General features: G+C 34.6%; 1 protein-coding gene across 3 annotated transcripts in view; it reads right to left on the bottom strand.

Moving 5' to 3' along the window:
- Positions 1-18547, bottom strand: part of HBS1L (HBS1-like translational GTPase) — a 73831-nt gene continuing 55284 nt past the window's right edge. For 2 of the 3 annotated variants that reach the window (XM_005859035.2, XM_014533842.1), the window contains 10 exons: positions 18267-18413; positions 16543-16617; positions 15856-15973; positions 15368-15436; positions 12078-12182; positions 9059-9149; positions 8573-8681; positions 4901-5001; positions 1809-1953; positions 1-639 (listed from right to left, as the gene is read on the bottom strand). In XM_005859035.2, the coding sequence (XP_005859097.1) occupies positions 628-639; positions 1809-1953; positions 4901-5001; positions 8573-8681; positions 9059-9149; positions 12078-12182; positions 15368-15436; positions 15856-15973; positions 16543-16617; positions 18267-18413 (972 nt within the window). In that variant the 3' untranslated portion in view covers positions 1-627. Of the gene's footprint in view, positions 640-1808; positions 1954-4900; positions 5002-8572; positions 8682-9058; positions 9150-12077; positions 12202-15367; positions 15437-15855; positions 15974-16542; positions 16618-18266; positions 18414-18547 lie in introns of all 3 variants that reach the window. The other variant, XM_014533843.1, reaches the window with a different exon arrangement.

Raw genomic sequence — 18547 nt, forward strand, 5'->3', positions numbered from 1 at the left:
TTTTGCTGTTATGCTCAAACTAAGACATTTTATTAGTTGGCTTTACACCTTAAATAATAGTTTGGATAACAAAGGAAGAGTTTCCACTAATTCCAGCCTAATCTTTCAAAAGTTTACTTGTTGGAGGAAGAATATTCTTATGCTCAACACAAAATACCTTTAAGATTATAACCTTCAGTAAATCTTTCCTTGGAGTTAACAACAAAAAAAATTTGCACTGATCAAATATTAACCACCTCAACCACCCAATTTAGTTATTTTCCCAAAATGTATGCAGTAGAGTTGAAAACCAAAAGGAAACTGTAAACATTCTGTAGTTTGGCTGGAAGTTGAGTTCATTTCATGATGATTCAGTTCTTTTAATACGTATTTCAGATAGTTTCTGTAAATCTTAGCAAAGTAAATCCATTTACTAACATTTCAAAGGGAAAGCTGGTTTGGCAACTTGAAATTTTTGCAGGAGTGATAATCAATACTTCTTTGCTGCTGATTATAGCTTTAATTTTCTCTCTTTTTTTTAAAAAAATACCAATTGCACATTGTTCCTTTAATCGAATAACTGGATTCTTTAAAAACACAGCTTAGTTAAGTCCTTGCATTTGGAAACATTGGAAAAGTTCTCACCCATCATTCTTTTATCTGTAAAGGAGAAAAACATACTTGCTAAAATTCAATCAATCATATTAAAAGAACAAACAACAAAAGGCAAATGACAGTGAAATCATTATATCAAGATGAATCTTTTTTCTTTATCCTGCCACTGTTCCCTTCCCTAGTCATGCTATTTCTGAGATTAACTATAATCACTCCATTATTTCCCACAAGGGACTGCATCTTATTTTTAGACAGCGCTTTTATGCTTTTATAAAGAGTGCTTTGGCAGATGAGAAGTGATGTTGATGACAATGACATGAGATAGCATTTATGGAATGCTTTATATGTGTCAATTACTGTGCCGAGTCTTTCCACTAATCATTTCATTTCACATCCACAGCTCTGGGAGGCAGAGCCCATTACCCATTTTTATAGAAGAATAAACCCAGGGAGAAATGTTGTGCTTATGCTGCTAGGAATCAGCGGAACAGCAACAGAAACTTGTGCAGTTTAACTCCAGTCTTTTACATGACACACGTGTAACTGGATTTTGATACAACCTAAAGCCCTCTGTTCAAAGTATACATACAATTAAATGACTTGAATAAGTTTCATGCAGAAAATAATTATATAAATGAGTAAATCCCCCCTTAAAATATAATATTCATAAGACTTATATTGATCATGATAGTGTAGAAGAAAATTTAAGTTACTCAAATTTTCTGGTTCATTTCTGGCTATTTTCTCCATAACTCAGCTGCACCTCACATTATATAACAGGTTTGCTTCAGAAACATTACTAATGTGGTAACTGAACTTTTTGAATGAATCATTTCAAATGTCCTGAAAGCCAGTCATATAAAGAAAAAATGTTAATGTGGGCTCTTCTATTAATGAAATTACTGCCCCCAACTTATTTGACTTTCAAAATCTGTATTCTCATCATTTGGATTGCATACTCACAGACTTTTCAATGGATTTCCTTTAATTTTGAGCAATGTTACTGATGGAGGACATAGTTTGGAAGTCTCACTGTAGGAAATTCCAAGACCAAACATTTCTTCCCATTTAAAAAAAAATTTTAATATGAATTTTAAAATTTTTTATAATACCATAACTGTGTTTCTCTTAAGCCATAAAATCTCATTAATCACCCTTAAAAAGTAGAAAAAGACATCATAACCATGGACACACAACCGGTCACTTTACAATACCTCAGTGACTACACCAGCAGCTACTGTAGAACCACTGTAGCGTAACATGAATCTCCCCAGTTCCTTAAAGTCTTTGTATAGCTCAAGAGCCACTGGTCTTTGTGTTTGTAGTTCTACCAACGCATTCTGACCTTTAGTCAACAACCTATCAAGAAAAAAAAGGAAAAAATGAATATCAAATAGAGGTGAATAAATGTAATAAACAACCTGAAAAATAAATACACACTCAATCAACAAATCAACTTAGTCTTTCAAAACTTAAAAAGAAAATAAATTTTTCTTAAAATGAAAATGTGTCCTTTGAATTTTTCTGGGTTGAAAAAAAAAATCACAGCAGAAATTATAGATTAGTTCATATATATGTGAACTAAAATATATATATATCTTAATATTTGTATTGATTTCAGAGAGGAAGGGAGAGGGAGAGAGCAAGAGTAGCATCTATGATGAGAGAGAATCATTGATCCGCTGCCTCCTCCACATTGGGATGAAGCCTGCAACCCAGGCACGTGCCCGGACCGGGAATTGAACCGTGACCTCCTGGTTCATTGGTTGACGCTCAACCACTGAGCCATGCTGGCTGGACTATACATATATTTTAAGAAATATTAGTTCATCTTTCTTTCTCAGTCTCTCTCTCTCTCTCTCTCTCTCTCTCTCCTTATATATATTTTACCAATCTTTCAAATGTAAACCTATTTCTGGGAAGATGCTATAACACAGTGATGGCGAACCTATGACAAGCGTGTCAGAGGTGACACGCGAACTCATTTTTTTGTTTGATTTTTCTTTGTTAAATGGCATTTAAATATATAAAATAAATATCAAAAATATAAGTCTTTGTTTTACTATGGTTGCAAATATCAAAAAATTTCTATATGTGACACGGCACCAGAGTTAAGTTAGGGTTTTTCAAAATGCTGACACGCCGAGCTCAAAAGGTTCGCCATCACTGCTATAACATAAAGTATACTCAAAGCCCCCTCTACCAAAGCCTTCCCTATCATTCCCTCAATGAAACAAAGTTTCAATGATCTAATCAAGAAATTGAGGCACTTGTACTTTAAAAGAGGAATGCAATGCCCTAAGTTTTCCCTAGTAAAATTCTAATTAATAAATTATGTGTTGAAGTTATCTTTTTAGAGAGGGTCATCTCCTAGTGCCAACATAGAAATCGGTTCTTTAACAAAGGTTCAGGACATATTCACATAAGATTTTTCCATAATATGATGTTTGTAGGAAATGAAGGGAATGGGCATGGGTCTGATTATAAACAGGTTCACAGAGATAAGCAAACCAACAAAAATCCAAAAAATGCATGGACACAACACCCTATTTACTACAAGAAGCAGAACCCAACAGGGGACATTTTGACATTGTTCCCTATTTTAATTTTGATCTGCTCTAGAAAGACAGAGAACAGCAATCACAGACTCATCTTCTGAAAAATTAGTTCGGAGACAGACTGATAGAATAAGCTAAACAGGTTTCTAAACAAGTATTACAAAATTTCCAAATATTGGTTTTAGACAATTTCAGGCCAAAGTCTCATTTCTTAGGAAGGAGAAGATCCAATACATTTATGATTTGCACTTAGTTTCTAGAAGGTTTAATTCCATTCCATATAAAGCAATCGAGTCTAGTGGAAAAGAAAGGAAAAGGCCAAATGGCATTGGTGCAAAATAGGAGGAAAGGACTAAATTATAAATAAGATGACAGGGAAAACGAACATGAGAATATACTAAGACCTACTATCACTGAGCTAGGACTTATAGCAGGACGGGGCATTCAGGATTAGATTTCATGAGCCAATTTCAGATTGAGAATTCTCCAAATCACTGGTCTGGGTCAAACAACTTGGCTCCTGTCAAAAAGGATGTGACTTATGTGAACCAACCAACTGTGTTAGAATCCTGGCTCTGCTATTTGCTAGTTCTGTGACCTTGAACATGTGATACAACCTCTCTAAGCTTCAGTTTCCTCATCTAAAAAATGGGGAAAATAATAGTACCTGCTTCATATGGTTCCTGAGCATATACACATATGAAAGCATTCATGACAGAGCCTATGAAACAGCAGTCCTCCAGAAATGTTAGTCCTTAGCACATTTCTCAGCACATTACGGCAGACACTCATGCCAGAAGCTAAAGGCTGAGGTTAAAGATAAAGAAGGATCTTTAAAAGATAAGAAGCCCTTTATAACTAACGGAGAAACAGGCATGGTTTAGAGCAGTGTGAAGATTCTCTCTTCCACTTGCAGCCAACCCATTAACCCACTAACCACCTTTGACTTCTTACACAGGTGCAGATGAGGAGGAACACTCAAGGACAGAAAAAAGGGGATTTTGGGTGGGATTCCCCATAGAGAAGAAGGGAGGAAAACCCCAAGGCTGAAGCAGCCAAGCCAAACTGTGGTTAGCCTGTAGTTGATTTAGGGTAAGAAACTTAAGCTTCTCAGGAAGCACTTCCTTTGAAAGTGCTAGCCTTGTCCCAGCCAAAGGGGAATGGTCCACACCTAGGCCGAGATATTAACAGTAAGCAGAGCGGACCAACGTGATGAGCTCAGCTAAGGTTCCAGGTGGACACAGAGCAGAAGGAAAATACTTTCCAAGTGGAAAAAACTAGGAGCTACAGTGTGTGTAGTTCGCTTTCTCCCTGGGTGTTCTTAGCACAGGGAATGACTCCCTGTAAGGAGAAGACAAGAAAGTTACGAACACTCAGCTGGAATTTGGAACCAGTGGCTAGGCAAAATTCAAGTTCATCTTTTAATCTGTAGGACTGTTTTTTTTTAAAAAATGCCTTTATTTTTACATTACTTAATACATACATATAAATTTATATTTCCATTTTATTTACAATCACACCCCACCATTACCACCATGCAGAACAAATTATATCTAGCATTCATACCTATAGAGGAGCTTAAATATTTATTTTTGTGTCTGTTTTAATCTAGTCCATAAAAAATGATTTCTGGAACAAGTAAAAAGAGAGTTCACTTACTACCCCTAAAAATATTACACACAAAAATTAAACTGTAAGAAATTTGCTTAAATTGCTTGTGTTTATTATTTATGCATTAAAAGACTTACTTAGGCTTCTTCTTGGTAACCTCACCCGTGCTTTTGTTCAAGACGCTAATCAATCGTTTAATAACAGCAGGCTCACTGACAGTCTGGTAGTGTAACAGCACCTAAAACAAAACATTGTAACACTGAATAACTGCTTACCACAGCATCTCTGGCCTATTACTTGCTCACATTTAATTATATTAAATGCAGCACTATTGCCTGGGGTTTTTAGGATTTCCAGTTGCCTCCTCTAAGTCTCACCATTCTAATTAGCTTGCTCCCCAACTTACTAGGGGGAAAAGGTCATGGGAGGCAGTCCAAACATCTCCACCAGTCACTGTGTACACTTTAGTGAATTACATAATCTTCCTTATAGGGTGAGATGAGAATTAAATAGGATCAGAGACAGTGACTGGTACAAAAGGTGTTCAACATATGTGAACTGTTTCATCATGAAAATTAGGGAAGGGGAATCATGTGACATTAAGCAGGAATTAATATATTCATTGTTGGATAATGAGAATAAAATATTATAGGGGAGTTTAGACTGGCTTTGAAGTCAGACAGATCTGAGTTCAAATCTTAACTCCACACTTTCCAGCTGTACAATTTGTGACAAGTCCTTTAACAACTCTATCCCCAACAGCCCAGCTTCAGGATCCTTATCACTGAAATGAGGAAAATCAGATGCTATTTTAAAGTAGTGCCTACCCCAGTGATGGCGAACCTATGACACGCGTGTCAGAAGTGACACGCGAACTCATTTTTTTGGTTGATTTTTCTTTGTTAAATGCATTTAAATATATAAAATAAATATCAAAAATATAAGTCTTTGTTTTACTATGGTTGCAAATATCAAAAAATTTCTATATGTGACACGGCACCAGAGTTAAGTTAGGGTTTTTCAAAATGCTGACACGCCGAGCTCAAAAGGTCCGCCATCACTGACCTAGCCACTTTAAAATGGTAAACATTCAGTTAATTGATGGCCTTACATATTAGCTATTATTGTTCATGTTTTATATATAAGAAAATTAATATCAAAAAAGGTAAGTAACCTAATGTGGTTATGGTGACATGTGTCAGAGACAAATTTCTGCTGGGGTCAACTGGAGTCAGAATTAGGCTGTCCTCCATTCAAATAGTAAGGACTGAGTGTACACTATGTCTATAGCTTAGGTTAGTGAAAAAATCCAATACCCAGGAAGTGGCCAAGCTATCAAACGTTTAAGTGGTTTGTAAGTACCATTTTATGCTATTTTCCTGAAGAAACACTGACACTTCTATTCTGAAATTTCCTGGGTAAAATAGTTTGCATATTCAGAAAACAGAAGCCTGAAGAGTTTCATATAAGGTTTAGGATTCTGTACTTCATGTGGGGTTGAAAGAATTAAATTGCCTAGTGTTTTATAAACTATAATGAGCTACATAATCTATTAAGTAGCACAGTAAGCCAATGAGAAAAGGAAATTTCTTAAAGGAAAATTGAAGGGTTACTTCCCAAAGAAGGAGGTAAGAGTTAAGGGCACCATCAAAAGATGAATAAATAAACAAAATGTGGCATTTACATAAAATGGAATATTTTTCAGCCTTAAAAATGACTGAAATTTTGATACATGCTATAATATGGATGAAGTGTGAAAACATCATGTGAAGTAAAATAAGCAAAGTGCAAAAGGGCAAATAGTATTTGATTCTATTTATATGAGGTATCTAGAATAGTCAAATTCAGAGACAGAAAGTGGAATAATGATTACCAGGGGGTGGGGGCAGGAAAGGGGAGTTAATGTTCAGTGGGTATGGAGTTTCAGTTTGGGATAATAAAAAGGGTCTTGAAATGGATGGTGATGATGAATACATAAAAATGTGAATGTACTTTATGCCACTAAACACTTAAAAATGGTTAATACAAGAATAAACTCTGTATTTCACTCACAACTGTAAACCTACTTTTGCATCACCTTGTATTTATGTAGCAATAATAAATAATTCCCTAAATAGTAAAATTTTAATTACTTAGGAAACCTTTTCTTGGTTAAAAATTCTATTTTGAAAGGTTTCTTCCCACAGGAAGTGAACAATGACAAAACGTGACTGCTTTTCTGAAACACGTTTCATCCTGCATTCGTGAATCAATATAGGTGAGAGCAATCTCATTAAGCAGCACTGAAAAACTTTCAATTCATACTTATTTTTAAGAAACTACAGTAGACAGGAAAACAGTATTACTATTCAAAGTAACTATTGACCTGTTGACCTCTGTACCTCTCCATTGGCAAAAATTATTGCTGCGTGAGTAAAAACATGCAGTAACCAACCTCTCCAACTTCTCCACTGGACATACTGCTTTCTAAGAATTAGTGCCATTTGTACATAGCAATTAAGTTGTAGTTCCTTGACTATCAATACATGCATTTTGAATATTTAAAAATTAAATATTTTCAACTATAACAGGTTTTTTGTTGTTTTTTTGGAGAGAAGCTTCTACTCCCTTTTTTAGCTCATGGGAGAAATGGACTATAATTATAAAAATAAAAAACTTAAACAGTATCTTATAAACATTTTATATGATCAAATTTACATAGAATTACAAAGAATTATCAGCAAAGCACATGACTCAAATAGTGTAAGTATAAAATGAATTTAAATTAGCTAAATAAATGTATGTTCAACCCCTTAAGTACTATCACTAACTTAAATGAAGTTTAAAGGTCAATTACTATTACTGTCTTACTTTTATTGCAAAGATGCATCGAATGGTGAACTGTTTATATTTTCAAAAGGAAGCCATTTAATTCCACTGAGAAACATTTTTTTACTATCATGCAGAATCTGTACTACATAAGCTGATCAAGAAAAAAAAGTCTAATGGGAAAAATGCTCATTTGTTAAGTGGCAAAAACAAGTTACCAACCTATAAACAGAGTATGGCCCTGAATATCTGAAAAAAAATTACACATACGACAAGGAATTCATGCTATGTACAAGTAGCAGTATCTTTTCTGGATAAGTAACATTATATCATAAAATCACCCTCTTCCCATAAAGGTGTATGTTTCAAATGAAGCTGGTCAATGATAACCGGCAAACCAAACTCACAGCATGCAGAGTCTCAAGGTGTTGCTTCAGCACAATTAAGTTTACCCTATGGCAGGCACCCCAGAATATACCCATAAATACCAAAGGGTAGACAGCATGTACACAGAAAAACACATATATTTATGGATTATGCAATTATAGAACAATCTTACTAAGTTTATTTTCTTGTGTTTTTCATAGTTTTCTGTAACAATGTATCACTTTTATAATCAGAAAAACTACAAATAAGCATATTAAAACAAAAAACCCCCAGAAAAACCCAATTTACAATTAGTCAGGTAACCTTTAGAACACAGTGAAAAAGGATCTACCAATTTCCCTAGATAAGTTATATTATTACCATTAGTTTGTATCCTATTGATTATGAAATATCTACTCAATGCCTCTTTGAAAATATTCAGGCTCAAGGATCAAAATAAAAAGTAAAATAAAATGACTTTCAAATTCTAATTTCATATTTTTCTGGATTAGAGTAATAAGATGTTAGCTGAAAATAACCATAGCACTATCACTTGTAAAAAGAATTATTGCTTTTTAGGATAAAGTGACTTTCAATTTGTAAAAACAGTAACAACTGAACATTTTGAAACTTACAGGAAATCCTTTAGTGATAGGAATTTCAATATTAAAGATGAGGATTCGGGCTCTGAATCGAGTGCAAGCTTTAATGGGTTCTTTGGGACCACAAAATATGCAGCCAACACTGTAACAAGAAAAAAGGAGAGAAATAAATATACATCCAATAGGATTACCTCTACAATCATTTACTAAGTAAAGCAAGCAAGCAAATTAGGGTCTTTTTCTAAATATTCCCTTCTGGGTCAAAGTCTGGCTTTATACCTTATATCATTTTCACACATAACAGCTTTCACTCAAAGAAGTACATGAGCTGACATGTATTGATTTCAATTTTAAGTAGGTTTGCTTATTATCCTTATACTTCCACAGTGCCTGGTTTTGGCCAAATGAGATTCAGAATTAATACTCATTCTCTCATTTGAACTGGTCAAACGCAAAATGTATGTGTTTTGAGGTCCTATATCTAAAACAATGGTTGATTAAATTCATTTTTTCACTCACTTAATTTTGATGATATCCATCCCAACCAACGTAAGACTAACATGATCGCCTGCTGCTGCCCAATCGACAGGTTCATCATGCAGAGTGATTCCTGGAAATGAGTAAGAACCAAAGAATACAGTGAAACACCTCAATATCGAACCATAACAACCAAGAGAGTTTGGCTGATTGTGCCTCATCAGTCACTACTCATCATTTTCAATATGAATGGATTGAGAGTGAGAAGAGTAACTGTGCATGGTGAGGAAGACGCACTTCCTCTACATTGGCTCCTCTGGCAAACCGCCCTAAACATAAAGTGACTTGTATTTGTCCATAAAAGGCTCATTTCTGCTTTTTCAATCAAGAATTTTAAACTCATTTACACAACTGAGTATATTAATTAAACAGGCCCCATTCAAATATTTATGTTATATTAATGGCTGTAGGTATAAAAATACAGCTCCAATTACTTTTAGTAACATAAAAAAATGGGAATGGGGAAGCTGTCCAGTCTTCAGTTTACGTTGAATTAGACAACCACCTAAACCACCACCTGTGTTCTCCCAGGAGCCATGGGCATCATTGCTCAGTCAGACGTGCTCTTGGCAGACCCTTTCACTAATTCCTGTCTCAAAAGAATGGCTGCCCAGAGACAGAAAGATGCACAGTGATAACTGGTTATATAAAAAGAGATTAATAGTGTAAAAAATTTTAATTTAAAAATGATCCCAGGTGCTGCTACATACCTCTGTTACCTAGGGATTATCCTGGAGAACAACTACAAGGGCAATCCTCAGCTGCCTTATTCAAAGACTTAAAAGGAGTATCATATATTATGATTCCATGGGTTAAGTTTATGGGGTAACTCCTTTCCACTGGAACTTTAGTCTTGTGATGAAGACAGTATGAAGGGCAACAACTGTGGAATAGTTCTTAAATGACATGTTTTCAGTAAATTATAATTTACCCTCATATTTCTGAAAATACTTATTTTTCCTATGTAGCATACACTTATGCGAGTTTCTTTAAGACTTTTTGAAAATTCAAGGAGCGTTTTAAGGATTCTGGGACAACCTACGCTTTTATTCAAAATTTCAATTATGTGCACATCTGAATTACTCTGAGAAGAGAGACATACTTTTCATCAAGGTATCAAAGAGGTCCTTGATTCTAAAATTGTTAGCAATTCTAATATTAAGGAATATTTGCTAAATTTTCAACTAATTAAATTTAGTTTTTAAATGTAGATTTTAAATGAACATATCTGATTTTGCTATGAAATGTGGCATTGAAGACAGGAGCTACATACTTAACATACACTAGAGATTGCCTTAATTTAAGATCGAAGGGCATTCATACCAGAAGTTCGATTAACAATATAAAATATCTACAGATAATATATAATCTAATTTTCTGCCCCCAAACGTGTTACACTGTCCTATATATGATATCTATTTTCTTGAAGACCTTCTTCACTGGACAGACATTACACACAAAAAGTTATTTTTCAACACTCCATGCACTTGATAATGTTATTAAGGTAAAAACATAATTAAGAATTTCCACTTGTTGGTTGCAGATTTAGTCACTTCTCTCTTTTAGGACACAGCTGGGTAATGAGCCACAGTAGCACCTAAAGCAGTGGTTCTCACCCTTGGCTGCACATTAGAATCACCTGGGAATCTTTTTAAAATCCTGATTTCTGGGCCTCATCCTCCGGAAATTCTGTTTCTTTGTTACTGATGTTGTGGCCCCACCCCATAACAAAGAAACAGAATTTCCGGAGGATGAGGCCCAGAAATCAGGATTTTAAAAAGATTCCCAGGTGATTGTAATGTGCAGCCAAGATTGAGAACCACTGACCTAAAGTGTTCAGACAGAAGTGTGCATTAAACAACCAAATAAATGAAACAAAGCAACAGGGTTAGAAATTGAGAATGGAGAGCCTCCATGCTGGGGTAGAAGCACAGCTCTCAGGAGAGGGTGCTATACTCTCCAGGGGCTTCTGATATGGTGTCTCTTTAAGAACCACTGGATTAAAGACAAATGGGTAGAGTTTTTCTGGAAGGGAAGTGACAGGAAGGAGGAGTAAGGCACAGAATGTGGGACTTTCAGAAGTGACCAAATTGTCACAAAGTAGTCAAACTGTAAGGTCCCTGGATAATTTTAAAAACATGGTTTTAATTAATGTTTACTGGTTATTAAAAAAAACAACACTTCCCTATTCTCAAAAAAAGCTTGTTAACATAAATCAGTATTTCAAAAGTATTGTAGCTCTTGATCATTTTAAAAAACAAGAGATCTGAACTTGCAAGCTTTTTAAAAAATGTATATGTATTATTGTTTATCTAAACAGAATTTTCATGATCCCTAAGCAAGCAGAAAGAAAAAAATAAAATGGAAATAATTTTATCTTTCATCCCCTTATTCATCTTTAAATGTAGATTAAACACGATTACCTAGACACAAAGCAATAATTGGTGTACTTTAAACTAGCTCACAATTAATTTCTCTTTTCAACATCAGGATTCTCTACATTTACATCTTATTTTCTTAGGTCTTCCTATAATTTTTTTTTTTTTTTTGGTATAAACATGATCAAAGCTGTTACCATATAGTGATTCTAAAATACACATTTCAAAACAACAGACTGCAGCAGTCTGCTTTGCCACTGACTGTTTAGTGCCCAGTTAGGTTGGATTTAATTTCTACTACTGAATACTATTTTAAATGTATCTGTCAGGTGTCTCTACATCTGGTTAAATCCTAAACAGACTTCTCACATCAGCGTCAAAAAAAAAAAAAAATGCTACCACAGTTAGAATGCTATAGGTACATATATACACACACAGTCACAACAGAAAAAAATCGTTTAATGTTTTCACATTTTTATCTTCAACAGTTAGTATCATTTTGACAGTCAGTTACAATTTCAGTAAGAGGTTATTTACTCTGGAGTAAATAATTGCACTACTTTTTAAAAATCTGCTGTCTCAACTTAAGGGTTGTTTAGCAGAAGAACTTTGCAGAGGAATACCTTTTGCAGTACAGGTTTCATTAGGAGGCATTGCTAGTAGTCGGTCACCAGTTTGGATATAACCAGCCTCAATTTTCCCAGTTACACAAAATCCAGATCCTTGATCTGCAAAACATACCCAAAGCTTATAATGATTCACATAGCAATGTTATCTGATGATTAATGCTATTAGCTCTATTTGGTTCCCTAGTAGTTATACACAACTGTAGTTCAATGAACATCAATGTTCATCTCAGAATTTTTAACATCGACTAATATGGCAATCACATTCTACTCTTGATTTTCTTACAAATAAAAATATTCATATTATAAAAAGTGGAAATTCATTTCTTCTTCAAGTATATATTGAATGTTTACTAAGTACCAGGCACTCTGGGGATAAAGAGATGAAAATATAATCACCTATCCATAAGGAGTTTATACCAGTGAAGAGAAAGACAAAAACAATTACATTGTCCAGAGACAAATGTTATTTATAATGAACACCTAGAAACAGAAAAAGCTACACAGAAGAATCCATGTTGAGGGGGAACAATTATAGTTTAGCTGGGCACTTAGAAGGAGAAGGAACAGGAGATCACCAGGTAGCTTGTGTGTATGGGTAGGGGAAGCAGGAAAACACCACTGACCCAGGAAACTTCATATGCAAAGGCACAGAGTTATAACCGCATGTGGGATGTGCTAAGACCCAGTGTCCCAGTGTCATTTATATGGAATTTACAGGGACCACATGAAATAATGAGGGAAGGCAAAACATGAGGTAACAGAGGTAGGCAAGGGACAGATGATAAAGGGGCCCTGTAAATCACGTTTAGGGCTTGAATTTCATCCTCAGTTAAGCAATGGGAGCCAGTTAAGAACTGTGAACAGAGAAGGGACATGATGGCATTTTCATGTCAGAGAGGAAGGAAGTTTGACTGAAATGCACACATTGACTGTAGAAACTCAAGAATTTGGGAAGAAGGTATAACAGACTTAGGGTGGTAAGGTAAATAGGGGATAATGGCAAAAAGGGAGTTATTTGAGATGATAATGCATTAACTGTGGGACAGGAAGTTAAACAATAAAATGCATTTTAGCCTTGGTGAATTTGAAGTGTCTACAAGACATACATGTGGAGAAGACGCATTCTAGGAGGCACCAATCACACCAAATTCCATGAGAATGGAGCCCTGGGAGCACATTCCCTATGGGGATGTCCAGGAGCAGGTAGTACATTTACCTAGAGAATGTGAACAGATAGGTTGGAGATACAGATCTGGGAAGCATCAACACACTGGAGGCAGATGAACTCATGCATGTCTGTACAAAAGGATCATGTAGAGTAAGAGGACTGACACAACAGAACACTAGTTAAGAGAGAGAGGAAGAGGAGCACAAAGAAGACATAGAGAGGTCAAAGACATAGAAAGGAGAGCAGGAGAAAGTGGGTCACAGAAACCAAGGGAGAAAAGTTTTAAGGTAGATGTGGCTACTGGTCTCAGAAGTAACACCAAATTCAAGGAAGATGGAAGGAAAATAAAACTGAAACATGTTATTGACTTGGGCAACCAAGCGATCATTTGGTAAGAACATACTGAGGGGAGCAGTGTAGGCAGAAGCCAGGAAGTAGCCTGAAGACAGAACAGGAGATGAAAAAATAGAGTCAGCAAACATTGTTAATCAAAAAAGAAACTTAAGCACCTCTTGTATTTTAAATAGATAACAGTAATTTGGAAAGCATTACCATATATACTCTTCTACTACCAGAATGCTAGAAGCTAATAACAATAATAAATTTCAGCTTTTTAACCAGTTAACTGCCACAATATTTTGAATTTAATTAAAAAAGGTCCGCCACTTTTGCCGATACTGGTGTCGTACAAACGGTTAAAATGATTTTTGTTAGACACCTTCATTCATTCACTATTAAACAGTTATTAAGCATGTATTAGGTGCCAGGCACTGAACCAGGTCCTGCAGATGCAGATAGAGAACAGACAGTCCTTGCCCTCAGGAAGTTCACAACCTAAGTGAAATAGCACTCAGACACTTATACTACTGCATGAGAAATGCAATGACAGAGGATACAGAGAACACAGAGAAACACCTCAGAGGATGTGTTTGGTGAACTCGCCAGTCATCAATTTACTGCTTCTCAGTTCCAAATCCACTTTACTGCCTGCTCTGTGAATAATGAAGATATGAAGGACAGTGACATTTTTACTGTATTGATTTTTCTAATATATAAATATGTTACATCCTTCTGCTTACTGAGATTGTTTATTCCATTTCCATCTTACATATTTCTATACTAGAGGCCCGGTGCACAAACCTCAGCCCGGCCTGTGCCCTCTCGCAGTCCAGGAGCCCTCGAGGGATGTCTGACTGATGACAGTCGGACATCCTTATGTCTGATTAATGACAGTTGGACATCCTTAGCACTGCCACGGAGGCAGGAGAGGCTCCCGCTACCACTGCTGTGCTCGCTAGCCGTGAGCCCAGCTTCTAGCTGAGCAGCGCTCCCCCGTGGTGGTCAGTGCACATCATAGCGAGCAGTTGAGCAGCCTTAGCATATCATTAGCATATTACGCTTTGATTGGTTGAATGGCCGACCGGACGGACCGGACACTTAGCATATGAGGCTTTTATTATATAGGATAGGGTCTTACACTCATTAAGTGAGATGTATTCTTAAGTATTCAATACACCACCTCCTCCAGCAATGTCTGTACCCTTCTGTGTTTGGGTACTTTCCCTCAGCCCTAGGGTACCACATAGTTTCCTTATATCTTATATCACTCTTTTATCACATTAGCAATCCTTTACTAATATATTGAACTTCCCATTTTACCTATATGTAGTAAGTTTCTCCTGATTGGATCCAAACACCTACAGATAGATAGGAAATGAATAAAGAGAGAGAACAAACCTTGGGTAGACACTGTGGCAACAGGGACCCTCCAATGTGGTTAAGAAATAGTGAACAATCCAGTTTGATAGAAGAATACAGAAACTAAGGGGATCTACTGTGAGAAAAAACTATGAGGCTAGAAAGATAAAGGATAAAGTTTTTTCATACCTGAAAAATAAATATGAGATGGGGAAATAGTGAGTAAATTGAAGATTTTTCTGGGCAGGGGAGTTAAGTAACTAGTACTGTGCCCTTTAAATTTGGCAGTGATCCTCACATTGGCATAAAGAAGGGAGAATCTGAAAGACAATATAATAATTTTGTCCAAGAAAAGAGGTCAGGAGATAACAGAAAGGCAGGGGTCATACTGCAACAGTAATGCAGAGGTAGCACTTACCTTTGAAAACATCAGATACACATAATCTAAAAGGCTTATCGATAGATCGTTGAGGAGGTTTGAAGGAATCTGGAAAAAATGGCAAAAAAGCTAGGTTTAATTTAAAAGTAATTTTTGACTAATGTCCTAAGATCCCATTAAAGCCCCATCTCTCTTAGAAAATAATTATTAAATATAAAAATTAATAGCAAATTGACTGTCATTCATATAATACTTTGTAGTTTATAAAATGTTTTCACACATATTAAATCATTTAATGTCAACAACAGTTTGTGAGGTGGGTAGGGTAGGTATTAGCCTCATTAATTCAATAAGGAAAAGTGAACATTAGTTTAAATATTGCATGTGATTTCAAACCTGGTAACATAGCTCCTCTAACTACAAATCCTATGCTTTTGCACACACACCACTGTCTATCATAAAGAACTCTAAACAATAATTAATAGCAAGTTTATATTGCATCAAAATTAGCAAGGCAATATTCTTACCAATTTGTTCTAGTAAACATAGTCCTTTATACCATTTTGTAAGTTCACTTGACTGGGATCTAGTGATTAGATTTTCACCACTGAGACCACTTGTAGGGATAAAAGCAACATCACTTTCCTATTAAAAAAGATTGAATATATGAAACTTAATACAACATTGTTTCTACAAAGTTAAAAGGTTCACCATTACCATAATTGCACCAAGTTGGCAAAAGCAACAACAATGTACTTTTAAAAAAGCAATAGAAATCATAGTACTACAATCCTGATCTCTTCCAACATTTTCAACTTTTTCGATTTTGTGTGAAATTTACAAATATGTCCCAAAACACACAAGCATTTTTACCTAGTAACATAGGCATATTTCACATTTTTGCTGGAGAAATTCCTCTCTACTGCTTTCCACTTTTCTCTGTAAACGCCCTAAACCATACACCTAATAGAATAGGTGGGAAAAAAGTATTTTACTTGTATTAAATCCAAGCCAATTTACAAAATATATGCAATTTAAGGTGAAGTAATCCAAAGAACTAAAATGTAATATATACATGATACCGGGGCAAATAAAAACAAAAAGAATGCATGACATTTAACAAGACAAGAACACCAACATATTAGTTTTTTCTCATAATAATAAAATGAGACTTAAGAAAATTAACTACATAAATAAATTTAAAATTATCATACCTTAAAACCTGCTTGCTTAAGAAAGTGCCCAAGTTTTCCAGTAATCTCTTGAAATCTTTCTTGTTGCCAATTAACCTGATAAAGATCCAATTTAGGTTTAAAACTATGATTCAGACCAGGCTACATATAAAATTTAAATTTATTTAATAAAATGTAAATAATCAAGACTATAAAATAAATAAAAATCTATTAAATATGAAGTCTTTTAATCAGTTAACTGCCATAAGCATCTATAGATGCAAGCAGCGGACCTTTTTTAACTAAATTCAAAATATCATGGCAGTTAACTGGTTAAAATTAAAATTCAGAATATAAGATCTCACTATTAATATGATCTAAAAGTAGCTTCTACAACAGAAAGCCTAGAAACAAACTCCAACACACAGAGACATTTTTGTATATGTCAAAAGTGATTTCAAATTTGGGGAGAAAAGTGGATAATTTATTAAACTGTGCTTGGACCAACTTATGAAATAAAACAAAGCCAAACAGACTAAAAATGTATATGTAATATGAACTCTGGATAACATTATGCATACTGTAGTATTTAGAAGTAAGGGTAGCAATGTCTGTGACTTGGAAATTCATATCAAAATGAAATGCATTAAGATAGATACAGGGAAAGATAGACAAAAATGTGATCAAGCAAGTAGTAGAATCTATAGTAATGGGTATAATATAGGTGCTTACTTTAAAATTCTTTCAACTTTTGTTTACATTTGAAATTTTTCATACTAAAATACTGAGAAAAGATAAAAGGTTTATGTGATAATGGTATCACAGAAAAACTATGTAAAAAATGTAGGTGAATAGTATCTGATTCCAGGGTAAGAAAATACTTAAAAGGAAATATTTATAAATTTGAATATATGTCAAAAGCACACCACAAATAAAATGAGAAGTAAAATAATAAATTGGTAAAAATATCTGACAAGATAAAAGATTAATATCTTTAATAAATAATGCTTACAAACTGATAAGAAAAAAATTCAAAAATAATTTATAAATAATTCCAAAAGAAAAAATATAAATGATCAATAAATATACAAAGTATCTTTACATATTATTGTAAATACTAAAAAGTAAGTTAGGAAAAGAAATATCATGTTTTATTTATCAAGTTGGAAAACAATCCTTTAAAATCAGCAGTGTTGATAAAATGTGGGAAAGTGACTATGACATATGTCAAAAGGAAGCAACTAGAACTTCTCTGAAAGGTGTTTTAATCATGTCCAGTGAGTCTTAAAAATTTATATGCCCTTAAGCCAGAAATTTCCACAGAATAAACTATTTCTAAACACACACGAATACACACAAAACTAGAAATATTCATAAGTGTGGGACTGTTTGAATAAATTGTATCTTTAAAATAAACTAGAATAAAGGTATAAAAACAATCTCTTTATACAAAACTTATCATTACTTGGAAACATGCACAAAAATATTGTCAAGTTTTTGAAAAGGCATATAATAAAAAATATTTATACTAAAACAAATGTGTATTATTTTATAACTAAAAACAAATTTAAGATATTTTAATTTTGAAGATAAAAAGACATGTTTTTGCTTAAAATTACTCATATATCATTTATTTAATATCAGAATCATGAATTTCTTTTTTCAGAATGGCAAATGGACTTTTACACTAGTCACATCTGAGGTCCTCAATATGGCAGAATAACATCTTACTTAGCATCTAAAATCCTCATAAACCCTTTACATACCTGATCCATTTTATTGACTGCAACTGCAAGCTGTGTTACTCCAAGAGAACGAACCAAGAGGCCATGTTCTCGCGTTTGTCCCCCAGTCTCAAATCCAGCTTCAAACTCTCCCCTGCTGGCATCTACAACTAAGACAGCTACATCTGCCTAAGGAAGAAAAAACAATCAAAACTAGAAATAATGTAACAGAATTTTAATTCAAAGGGCAGATTTTTCAGCTAATTGTGTATTGGTCAGATCTGAAAGGCAGATTCTAACCTGACACCAAACACCAAAGCAAA

Source organism: Myotis brandtii, unplaced genomic scaffold, assembly GCF_000412655.1.
Source record: "Myotis brandtii unplaced genomic scaffold, ASM41265v1 scaffold123, whole genome shotgun sequence".
NCBI classification, from domain to species: Eukaryota; Metazoa; Chordata; class Mammalia; order Chiroptera; family Vespertilionidae; genus Myotis; species Myotis brandtii.